The sequence below is a fragment of the Ceratotherium simum genome, chromosome 17 (genome assembly GCF_057802395.1).
Source record: "Ceratotherium simum simum isolate JZ-2026a chromosome 17, ASM5780239v1, whole genome shotgun sequence".
NCBI classification, from domain to species: Eukaryota; Metazoa; Chordata; class Mammalia; order Perissodactyla; family Rhinocerotidae; genus Ceratotherium; species Ceratotherium simum.
In genome coordinates, this window is record NC_141916.1 from 27,622,947 (window position 1) to 27,636,188 (window position 13,242).

Genomic DNA, 13,242 nt, shown 5'->3' on the forward strand with positions numbered 1-13,242 from the left:
TTATATCATAGCAGGTGTCTATCACAGCAATGATCAAGGCTCCTGCACCGTATCAAGGTTCTTTGTTTTCAGGTCCATTATCCTCCAGGCAGAAGTTCCCTCAGGGAAAGAACCTGACATGTGGACTCAGACCCTGGTTCTACTACTCACTGGCTGAGGCAACCTCTCTGCACTTCAGTGTTCCTTACCTAGAAAACTGAGATAAAATACCTATCTCAAGGGATGTTTTGAGGATTATGTTTTTAAAAGCATGGAAGTATTTTACACGTGAAGCCTGGCATCTAGCAAGCACTCAAGAGGTAACGCTATATATTTTTAAAATATTACTATTATGTCATACCCTAGAACATATATTATAGAATACATACTAGAGATATAATGGAGAAAGATATAATAATGACAAAGACATCTATGGTCAACAAGCAAATTGGAATGTGAGATGTAGGACCAGATTTTGGGAGCAAAGCTGGGAATAGAAATTAGATATAAGTAATATATAAGGTGATGTTTCCAGCCAAGATATTGGGTGGAATATTTGAGAGAAAAAGTGTAGAGAAAATAGATAGGAGAAAATGGAAACAGAAAGAATTTTGGAAATCATCCATATTTAGGTTCTATTATGTTACCATACTTTAAAAAGACATTAAAACACATTTAGTAAATGCTTTAAAATATTTTTTTAAATTTGAGTCAACATTAAACATATATGTGTGTATATATTACCTGAAGTTAGGAGGAGATCTAAGGCCTTCAGTCCAACTGTTGTCAGGTTTACACCGGCATTATGAACTGTGAGCATTTTAAGAATCAGTCTGTAATTAAAAACAGAAATCAAGATAAGAGTGAAATAACATACATAGATGTTTGTTTTTTTAGATGTTACTTTTTACTCACCTACACTTTTATTCATCTCATTGTATTTCATTCCCTATATTGAAGCTCGTGTATTTTTTCTTTCTATAACCCTGAGCCAGGCTTATGACAATTAACAGGGAATCATTATGAGTCTCAATAGAAAAGTTATACTTTTTCCTCTAAATATTCAAATTCAATTATTAACTGTTTTCACTCAATTCTATATCAAAGATATTATGCAATATATGCATTAAGAGATCAAGTCTATTTTTATATCTGATATAAACATATGAATTATATGTTATGCATGTTGTATTAAAATATAGAGAAGTAATAAAGATGTTATTTTTATATGCAAATTAAGAATCTATTTGAGTATTTAAATTATCAATTTTTACTATTTTTGAAAGGGAAATTGATAATATTTTATAGTAGAAAGTGAACCTAGTACATCAATAGTATTCAATTAATTCAAATTCATTAAATTTGAGTCCCAGAGTTATCAATTCTAAAATATGCAATCTTTAGTCTATTCCTACCCAGTGTTGTTTGGCTTTTCATTGTTAGGAGAAGACAAAGCCTGGTGGCATTCATAGGTTCATCCAGATCCAAGAAACTTGACACATGGTCTCCAGTTGGTGAGGTGAGGAACTGACAGACCCCGTCCTTTGACTCTGTCAATTCTCCTCCTACCCACTGCCCCTACCTCTTCCTGCACCATTCCCACTATTCCTGACTTCATCACCACACAAGAGATTTCTTCATTAGTACTCTTAGCCTTTGGGGGAAAAAAGTTCTTGAATATAGGGAGATCTGGTTTACATAAATTTTTACTGGGAAAGATCTAATTTACACCACTGTAGAGAGCAGTGTGTCTATATTGTTCACACTACTTCAGGCCTAAAGTAAGAGTGTAATGAATATTTGATGAATGGAGGGTGAATGAATGAACAAGCGAATGAGTGAATGAGTGAGTGAATGAATATGTGAGTGAATGAGACTCCCTGTAGAAATGTTTATGTAATTTAATTTGAACAGGTGGTTTGTACTAGAATATGACTAGATGAGTTTTCCAACACTCTCTAAGGTTATAGATTGCTAATCTTTGGGGATCTTGGAAATTCTCAACCAAACCAAGGGACACATAACATTATAATTACTAATTACAGGTATATTTTGCATAACTCCTCATTAAATTCTGTATACTTTAGAACTGACTCAGAATTTCAGAGATTAGTTTGGAGATGAGAACATACATTAATTGTAAATATGTTCTTTTCAAAACACACTCTTTAGAAGCTGGAAACTGAAGAATAGCAACACATTTATCAAAGACAGAAAAATGTATAAGCACACATATGCTCACCTAGAAACAAACAGCTGTTATTTGTCTAAATTTGCAGCTATAGTTGATACTAAGAAACAATACAAAGACATAAGATTTAGTTTTGCATAAATTACGTTTTTCACAAACAATATGCCATTTGAAGCATTATGTATTCACTTCTCTGTGGTAAAGTCACATTAGGTATAAAGAACAGCTAAAGTTAATGACAGAAGATATTTTTTTAATATCAAGAAACAGAGTTATCCAAAAAGGATTTTTGTGGAAACACATTTTTCTTCAGAAATTTTTTTCTTAACTAATTATGGCTACAGAAGTGGTCCCATCTGAAGTAATTATGGTGCAAACTGCAGTAACAGAGCTTGTAAAATAGCTCTCAAGATTTGGCTGCAGATGTGCCGAAAGGTAATTTCCTCTTTTTTCTTCATTTTGAAAGCTGTGGTTTAAGCTCATTAAATATATATGTATTTTTTTAAAGACAGTAAAGCATCAACTTCTAAATTACTATTTATAGAACTTTTTAATTCCTTTTTTTTTTAAGAACTAGTGGTTTGTATCAGTTCTATTAGACAACTCTTCTTGGTTTGAATTCATAAGTAGTCATCAAAAATCTACAACTTAACCAATTATATAACTGTATTATTATATTATTAAAGTAATAATAACACCTGATATTTACCTCAGATGTTAGTTTTCTAATTCAATTAGATAATATACTTCTGAGGTGAAAGCTCTCTATAAATGTAAATCAATTCAAGGAAAAATATCTGTATTTTAAAGGATTTTTACCAGATTGGCTTGAATTGCAAATGTAATGTATCAAAGGAAGGGTTGTCATACATATAAACATTTAATGCAGTTTGTTTTTGCACATCTGTCATACTTACTGGTGAACCCCAAGGACTTCCCAATCGTGCCCAATATCCTGGGGTCCCATTAAGCTTTGCATTGTATCCGGACAGATTTCTATTAATTTGCACAGAAGTGACCAACCCACCTGAAAGCAAGAAAGGCAAATATTCACATTTTTTAAACATGCTAATGGAACATATTCAGTCAAACATGAATCTCTTCATTCTTAGAAGAGCAAGTGACTAAATTATTTTTAAATAATTATTTTAAAACACAATGATACTCTAAAATGCTTACTAAGAAAAGCAAGCTATATACTTAGAAAGCATCTTTCTCCAAAAATCATACCAGAAGGGCATACAAAAATATTATAACATTTCTGAATAATGAAGGAAATAGACATGTCTATTGTCTAAATAAAAAGAAATAAAATAAAACACAAAAGATAGTTTTAGAGAACATACCAAGATTAAGAAATGCAAGAAAGGCTAGACTCAGGCCTTAGTACTTTTTAAGTCATATCTACCTGACAGAATTTCTTCTAAATATTTAGGATTTTAATTTTAGGATAAAAATGAATTGGTTTAGAATGGAGGATTAGGGGAAGTTGGAGATTTTGATGGCAAAGTGTAAGTGATCAGGAAAGATTGCTCCCCAGGTAATGGAGCTAGAATAACTGGCAAGAGAAATAGCATTGTCTGATGACAATGTAACATCTGTTACAGCAAAAAGTGAAAGGCACTGTAAGATGGAGAGGAGGCACAATTTCTCAATGGGCCCCTTTAGATTTTTTTAGAACATCTAAATATAAGCTGATGAGGTCTAGACACCACAAATGTCCCTAAGCTCTTTCACATTTCTAAATGAAATATGATCTTACTGATGCATTTTAAATGTATCTTCATTCAGTCTGTCTACACATGATGCCAACTTGAATAAGTGGTTCTTTACTTCTGAAAAAAATGTGATTTTTTTAAAAACATATTTTAATTCCAAACTGGAGATTAAATTTAACTACTCTCACTGTTCTATATTCTTCTTTTGATTTAAGGAATCTTCAATTCTCTCTATTATATTACAGAACTATACTTGATATGGTCAGAAAAAGAAAAACCAAAGAAAATAGAAAATGCATATATATGTAGCATCTAAAGATTAATAGAAAAGTGTCTAAGTACGATGTGTGATAAATACGAATATAATATGCATCCTGAAAGTGGGACTCACTGTCAGCTAGAATTACTCAGAGAAGAATATAATATAGAAAAGGCAGGACTTGAGCCAGATTTCAAAAGAATTCTAAATCTGATCATTCAAAATAGGGAAATGGAACCTTCTAAAACTGACAAGCAGTGAGGAGAGTAAAGTGCTGAATGGAAAGGAGACTACTGCAGGGGAGGGGACTATTGCTAAATAAGACTGGATGCATAAGTGGAATTGAGTGATGCAGAGAGCTGAATGACAAGGTGAGAAATTTCTATGCATCCAATAAGGAATAAGTTTCTTACTTGTTTACAGGAGTAAACCAGGGGTATTTCACAAGATAAATATGATTACACAAGATCTCTTTACAATATTATTTCTGAATCTTTTCTGGATTAAGCATGAATTGCTTTACTCTGTCATTAATTCCTTTACATAATTTCAAATTGCTTGAAAAGGCAGCAATTTCTGACAGCTATTTTTACCTACATTTAAGTAGGACATCCTCCTCCACATATGCTGAACAGACATTGACAATCCAGCTGTCATAGAAACGGGCTAAACTTCGTGCTTTCATAAAATACATAGAAATTTTTTCCCCAAGTATTTAAGAAAATAACATTTGGAACAGCTTCTGGTGGGAAATAAATCAGAAATCACATACGATGCTAAACTCACCTCTGTACCTGCATGGCTGACCCAAGGAGAAAACCTGTTTTGTTTTGGTTGGTTAAACAACAGCATCAGTAATTGCTTTGCAAAAAGATGGAGGCAACTGAGCTTCCAGGATTAAACAGAATCACTGGCAGCAAAGCAGAGGTAACAATTGATCCATTAGTCTATTCAATTAAAAGCTTCTTTTGCAAAGAGAGAAGCTTCCCATCCTGCACAGTTACAATTCAATTAAATTGGTAGTTCTACTTTACCAAAATTATTCTGTAAACTCAAGCATCTAAGTAATGCACAATTGGAAAGAGTCTACAAGTTAAAGAAAATTTTAGTCACTTTCATTTATTTTGCTTCCTTACTTCAAAGGTTGAAACTGTGTGGACATAGAAAAGTAACGTAAAATTGAGGAGCACAGAGAAATGAACAGATGAGTGGCAGGAAAGAAAAGTATGACAGCTGGCTTAACTACCAATTCTCTAAAGATTGTCATTTTTCCAGAGCATTAATAGAATATGAAAAGACTTTGAAAATAAAAATTCAGAGTCCGGAATATTATGTTAAATGAATTCTGGAAACAAACCTTAATATTTAATTTTGAAGGGTAATTTACCTTAACTCTTTAAATTCATCATTAAAAGCTTTTAATTCAGCACTTCCAGCTAATTCAACACATAAAGCATTAAAGAATATCTATACTAATTACATCAGTAATATGAAGAAATTTGAAGGATAAAAACCCACTTTCTTTTAAATGGAGTATTATAATATCAGTAGAAAGACCTCTTTCTTCATCCCTTTAATAAGACCACCGATAATTAAAATTGATAGTGCCATTATGCCTACCATGGCCACAATATTTGTACCAAATCATTGCACTTTTTACTTGCAATGAAAAGCTTGTGAATTCAGCAGCTAGGGAATTGTATGATGGAAAGAGATTTGGAAGACGTGAGAAGACTTGAGTCCTGGCTCTGTCCCTAGCTCTGTGATCCTAAATGAGCTACCTACTAAGGAAAAAATAGCCAGTGAGATATCTGAGAGGGCAGTGAGATTCCAGTGAGAATCAAATGATGTAAGCTACATAATACTCTTTGCAGACTAATACACATATGGTGCTGAAACTATTCTATTCCATTCAATTACCAAATCAGAAGACAATTCCTCATTTTCTTGCATACTTTGTCTCTGGTACTCACTGGGAAAAGATACTGAGTGACATTCATAACCACTCCAGACAAACATGCCCAGGCCTGGGCAGTTTCTAAAATGAAGAAGAATTAGGTAGTGGTTATGTTCCAGGCTCCTCTGCATTCTCAAGTCTAGCTCTGCCTCCTCTGGACTCTGCAGATCAAAGCCACCCAGGGTCCAAATGTTCTGAGTGGTATCAAGCAGGGGTGATTCTACCAAGCACAGAGTCCAGGGAATGGAGGCTGCCAGAGCAGGCACTTTTGAACACAAAAGCACAGGCAAGTAAGAAGGGATGATTTGGGTGGAGAGAAGCAAGCACAATGGGCCAGTGTGAAAAAGTGACTCATATTCCACAGGCAAAATTCAGACATTGGGTGCTAAAAAGAACACTGTCCTTATCAAGCCTTCATCTTCTCATGGTTTTGCATGTTAACACCCTAAAAATCAATAGTCAAATGGGAAATATTTCAGTTGAAGAAAAATAAAAGTAACCATTTATCCCAGATATAAATATCCTCACAGAAAAGAAGCTAGGTATATGGTTCACCCAAACTAGACATTGCTGGCTACAGAGATAAGCATAAAGACAAAGATAGATAGATACAGATTTAGAGATCCAGATAATTTTTACATCTGTCTAGACACTCAAGCATATATTAAGAAACATTGACTTTCTCGCTGCACTTTGGCAGAGTTTAAAGTTCAACTCTCTCTCCCTTCAGGACTTAACATGCAAATGACAGAACTGATTTCAGTTCTTTAAATCTCAAAATCTACAAAGGAAGTGAACACGATAGGCAGTAATCTTGTTTTGACTGTAAATCATCCTTAATTATCATCTTAGGGCTCCCTTTTTAACATATCTAAGAATTTAGCAAATTTCTGGGTTTCCTATGAGGCAGATTCTAAATGTTTCACTTTTACATTCATTTTATATGAAAACAGTTGAAAAGTATAAATTTAAACTTATAGAAGAATCATAAAACATCACTTTCTTTAGATAATACAAGGTATACTACAACTAAAGAAGGCTAGAAATCTGTCTTCAAATTAAAAAAAAAAAAAAGAAAACCCTGAAACCTATGCCAGTTTGCCAGTTACTTAATTTTATTTTTATTAATTTTATTATTGTTAACTATTCTCCTTTCCCAAACTATTCACAATGGTGTCATCTCTAGGGCATGCTGTATATTGGGAAGAGTCTTAGATAATCTGATCTAAACACTGATGAACTCATAGCCAATAACGGAAAACTCAACCCATTATTATTCCTCTCACCACCATCCATATTTTGTCAGTTAATTGTATAAAGTTACTTCTTTAAGACAATTAGGGAGCACATAGTGGGACCTTTCACACCGTTAACATTTGATAATGATTTGACAACGCTTCCGTCTTAAAATCAGTCAGCGGTTTGTCAAGACAAATCTCAGAAACAATCCAGAACTCTGGGCATATAACATTGACAGAAAAACATCTATTTCCAAAGTGATCGGGGAATGGGCGAAATGAAAACAGCTACTTTACCTGCTGCACGCTAGCGACTCTCATATACGAGTCCAAGACGATCAACAGAGGCACGTGGACATTTTTGCCTTGAAATATCTTGCAGGCTGGAAAAGAAAGTGGGTGAGGGAAAAGAAGCAAAGTCACGATTCACGGCCCTCCTTTTAAGTCTGAAAAGGGGGGGAGAAAGCAGAAGAAGTGAGCGCAAGACCTTCCTAGAATTCTCAGCTCTCTTCTACCCTAAGAAGTATAGAGTTTGCGGCTTCTCAAAAGTCCAGGCTTTGTGCAGCTCCAAAGTGCGGGGGAGAAAAGTTTGCAACAGAGGCGGGGGGGAGGGGGATAAAGGAACAGTTTCCTTGGAAATGATTACCGTGGTCGGCGTACGTCAACACCAGCATATCCTCCAGAATTTGGACCAGCGTCTCTATCTGTTTTCCCTCTTGGACATTGTTCAGCCTGACTATCAACTTCTTCAGAGCTTCCTCGTCCTCCTCCACGCACCCCTGACAGCTGCCACTGGCCATGATGGACCCTGCTCCAAACCTGCCGCGCCTCCCGCACCAAGGCCGGCCGCTCCGGGCAGGGGCAGGGGCGCCGGCCGCCGCTCCGGGCCGAGCACAGCTCACCGCCCGCGGCCAGCGCTGCCCGCCAGCCCCATCGGCACCCACGCCCGCCTGTTTATGAGGAAGGCGGCGGCTCCGCGCCCTGCGCCGCCTTCCCGTCCCCGGGCCCTCCTCCTCGGCTTCCTCCTCCCCCGCTCAGGCCCCCAAAACGAGCTCAGCGGCCTGCGAGAGGCTCGGCCGAGGTACGGCGCCGTGCAGAACCGCGGTGGGCGGTCCGGACGCGGCGAGAGCGGGTCCCTGCGCGGGCCGAGACGGGACCCCAGGCGGGCGCCGCCTCCCGGGACCGGATCCCACTCGCCGCGGCGGCGCGGCCGGGAGTCGCGCAGGAAGAAACTGACTCAGCGGGCTCCCCCGCGGCCCCAGGCCCCGAGCCCTGCAGCGGCGGGAGGAGGCGCGCAGTCTGCAGCCCGGCCCGCCACCCGCCGCCACCCGCCGGCCTGGGCACCTTCAGCCGCGCGGAAGGCCTGGGAACTAGGAAGAAGAAAAATTAAAGCCGCCGCCTATCTCCAGGTCTAAGAATGGAAATCAGGGCGTTGGGAAGAGAGGACGCCGCCCACTTGGCCCCTTTTAGGAAAACATTCTCTTTCGAGTTCCCCCTATAGGGAGATGAGTAATTTCCCCCCCAAGGATGGAGAGAGATATTAGCAATCAAAATGTGCTCAGCTAAATGTTTTTCCATGATTGCTGTGGCTCTTTGTAGAGGAGGAAATAAAAAATTGTTCCCTGTTATCTGAAGCTCTGTTGACCAAATTAACTTGAAAATCTGAGTTTGCACTCGGTAGGATCCTGATAATGGGGGCGCACCAAAAAACATCAGTTCGTTCTTGGCGCTATTAAAACTAAGAGAAACACAACGTAAATGAAATGAAAAGGTGAAAGATACAAGCCTAAGCATTGTTCTCTTGGTATTCAGAATTACTTACGAGTCGCAGCGTCTATAACCCTCAAGTTAAAAAATAAGTACCAAAGTAATGTTTTTTAGGAAGAGAAACCAAAGCAAGCAACACTGTAGACAAGGCTGGACAAAGACGATCTATTGCCTAAGATGATCTGTCCTGGGGATCATTTACAAAGGAGATGACTGGACAGGAAATTAGTGGTTCACAATATTAGATCGTTTGTTTTCACTTCTATTATTTCATTCTGATGACAATTCTGAAATGGATAAGACAACTACCAATATCCTTCTTTTACTAATGAGGAAATTGAGATTTGGAGTTAAGCGAAGAGCATTGTTGGAGTCACACAGATGGAAAGTTGAGAGCCAGAACTCAAACCCCGGTGAATCTCTTAACTCCAGTTGAAGGTTCTTTACACTCTACCACTTTAATCAAAATGAGCTAGGCTTCCTTAATACATTGTCAGTAAGATAGCAATTCTAATTCGACCTGGATATTGTGAATATATTTTGTTGTCATAAAGACTTTTTATCTTTTACAGACACATGCTAAAATATTTACAGTTGAAATGATAGAATGGGTAGGATTCGCTTCAAAGTAATTCAGTGTTGGGGAAAGGGGTGAAATGGGTGGAGGTAGAGACAAAACAATACTAACTTTTGAATTGATAATTGTTGAAGATGTGTGATGGGTTCATGTGGTCTATGGTACTAGTTCCTCTGCATAAAATTTTCCATAATGAAAACAAAACAAAAGAAAAAATTCTCAACCCTGTCATCTTTATCATATCTGCAGAATATCCTTCCTAACTGGTTTCTGAACTTGTTTCAACTTCTGACTAACCAATCGATATCTCAAACATTCCTAGGAATGTTCCCTTTCATGCCTGCCTTCCCATTCCTCTGCATCAGTTTCTCCTTCTCTGTCTACTGGATTATTATCTCGCAAAAAATCAAAACCTAGCTCCCGTCCAAAGAAAACTAAATCTAAGTAAAAAGCTATCTCCTCTTTTCCTCAGTTCTTTCACCCATCCATTGCCTATTCACTGTCTACTCTATATTAGCCAGACTTGGGGTAGGCGGTGTGGAAACATGAATTCTCTGTTGGGAGCATTCTCTCAAACTACTGCAGTAGTAGGGCAAAGTATCCTCTTAGCTTTCAAAAATGTTTAATTGATTGATTAAAATCCCAAGACTTATTAACTCTTCAGATAGTTAACAAGACAGAAAAGGAAGGCTACGGGCACAAATTCATGACAGAGGTAGTGTTCAGTGGAGAATAAAATAGTGCTGGAACATTAGGCTAACTTCCTGGGAAGAAAAAAATAAAATGGACATTGCTAATTACAGCAAACACCAAAACAAATTCCAGATGGATTAAAAAGTTAAATGAAAATAACTTAAAAAAGAAAATATAGATTGATAGTTATTTAATGTTGGTATGAAGAAACATAAAAAGTAAGAAAGAAACAACAGAAGATTGGTACATGTGACTCCATAAAAATTTAAATTTCCTGCAAAGAAAAAACATGAAAGTAAAAAATAAATGGCAAACTAAAAGAAAATTGCAATATATATGACAAAAAAACAATTAGCCTTAATCTTTCAAAAGTTCTTACAAATTACAGTGGGGTGTGGGGGAAACAACACCTACACACTCCATAGATACCCCAGGAGAAAAATGGACTAAAGTTTTGAACAGGAAATTCACTGTGAATGTACAAATATAAAAAAGTATGTTCATAATTATACAAAATTGTGTTCCTAAACATCAGTAACATGCAGTTATAAAATGTAATTGTATGTGTGTGTGTCTGCACACAGTAACAACAATGAGGAAGAAAGAGAAAACTTGGGACCAGATCTAACAAAATATTTTTAAGACCTTTATGAAGAAATTATTAAACTGTATTAAAAGGCATTAACAAGGCATACATAAATGGATAGATGATATCAATTAACAAGAAGATTAAATATCAAAAAGATGCCAGTTCTCCACAAAGTAATAAAAAAACAATGCATGTCTAATGAAAATCTCAGCAAGATTTTTTTATAGCTTTCAACAAGAGTGAAGGACCTAGAACAACGGAGACACTTTTGAAGAAGGAGGAAGTGGGAAAATTGCCCAATTAGATCTTAATTCAGGGCCTGTACTAGCCTTTGTCAATTTCCCAGAGGAGGAAAAATTGTCTGACAATGTCTTCCTGTGAATTAGAAAAATGTGCCCCTCCTTCCAGGCAGACACAGCCCTGTGCCAGGGTGTCCAAAGCAGGATTTGGATTTCAGACTCCACCCATCCCTTCCGCCTGATGTCCTTATGCCAGGCATAACTTGTCCAACATATGAAGCAGTGTGTTGAATCTTACTATGAAGCTATAAAAATTTATCTGCATATTATTGGCACAGCTATACAAAATGACCAGTGAAAGAGTACAGAGAACCCAGAAACACACCCTTACATATGTGGAAAATATATATGAGAAATGTTGCATTGTGTATCAGTGGGAAGAGAATGGACTATGTAATAAATGAATCTGAGACCAATGATTGTAGAAAAAACATCAAATCATACCTTTACCTCACACCATATAAAAAAATAAATTCCATGTGAATTGAATATTTTTATATAAAATGAAACTAGAATTTTTGGGGGGAAAATGACCTTTTTATGACCTTCATGTACGGAAAGACAAAACATAAATATCACAGTCCATGAAGGAAAAGATTGTTAAATTCAGATAAGCTAAAATTTAAAACTCAACATAACAAGAGACTTTATCAATAAAGTTAAAAGATGACCACAGGCTGGAATATTTTTGCAATGTATATAACCCACAAAAGAAGAATAAGAATATGTAAAAAGAACTATCACAAATTATAGAGGAAAATATAGTCTAATTTTTTTTTTTTTTTGCTGAAGAAGATTGGCCCTGAGCTAACATCCGTTGCCAGTCTTCCTCTTTTTTTGCTTGAGGAAGATTAGCCCTGAGCTAACATCTGTGCCAATCTTCCTCTATTTGGTATGTGGGTCACCACCACAGTATGGCTAAAGAGTGGAGTACGTCCACGCCCGGGATCCGAACCCATGACCCCAGGCCACCAAAGCGAAGCACGTGGAATTGTAACCACTTGGCCACAGGGCTGGCCCCTAAATAGTCTAATTTTTATATGAACAAAATATATAAAAGGCAATTTACAGAAGAGGAAATGCCATTAAATCTATCAAAAGATGCTCAACTCCACTAGTAACCAGGAAAATACAAATTAAAGCCATAATGCTATACCATTTCATAGCCTTCAGATTAACCAAAAATTTAAAGTTTGATGATACCAATGATCGGCTTTGATGTGGAGCAACTAGAATACATATACAAAACAGGCAGGAGTGTAAATCAGAATAGTCACTTTGTAGAGCAGTATGGCAATATCTAGTAGAGCTGAAGATGTATGTATCTGATGACCCAGCACTTACACTCCAAAAACATTCCTTGGAGAAACTCTCCATGTGCATAGGGAAATTTATATAAAAATGCTTGGTGCAACATTTTTTGCTTATATTGAAAATGAAAACCACTTGAATATTCATCAACACTTAAATTGCATATATCCATATAATAGACTTGTATAAATCTGTGAAAATTAATGAACTAGAGCTCCATGTATCAACATAACTGAATAGCAAAAAATATAATACTGGGCTTTTAAAAAGTTGTAGTATGATATATATCCTACTGTGATATCAATATTCTAATGCTATAAAGCATGCAAAGTTGCATATACTTTAGGGATATATATACATTTAGTAAAAGTATAAAAACTGTGTGTGGAAATAATAAATTCTAGCTAGTGGTTACCTCTGGGGAGAGAAAAGTAGAAACCCATCCAGGAAGAATACATTGGAGGCTACAATTGTGTCTGTAACATTTTTTTTCTCAAGCTTATTATTAGGTACATGGATGTTCATTATATAATACTCTGCATTTTTAACTTATTTCATAATAAAAATAATTACATGTACGTTCAACACCATTGGTGCTCAAAGTAATAAATAAAACAATGAATTAATTTCTTTTATTCAGCAAATTAGCAAATTTGAAATCTAT

At 36.6% G+C, this 13,242-nt stretch overlaps 1 protein-coding gene across 1 annotated transcript in view; it reads right to left on the reverse strand.

Annotated features, from left to right (window-relative positions):
• Window positions 1-8,899, reverse strand: part of LRRK2 (leucine rich repeat kinase 2) — a 135,435-nt gene extending 126,536 nt beyond the window's left edge. Inside the window, exons 1-4 of the mRNA XM_004441150.3 lie at window positions 7,989-8,899; window positions 7,640-7,725; window positions 3,088-3,197; window positions 724-812 (exon numbers count right to left, since the gene is read on the reverse strand). Coding sequence (XP_004441207.2) covers window positions 724-812; window positions 3,088-3,197; window positions 7,640-7,725; window positions 7,989-8,142 — 439 coding nt within the window. The 5' untranslated portion in view covers window positions 8,143-8,899. The remainder of the gene's footprint in view (window positions 1-723; window positions 813-3,087; window positions 3,198-7,639; window positions 7,726-7,988) is intronic.
• Between the last annotated feature and the right edge of the window lie 4,343 nt (window positions 8,900-13,242).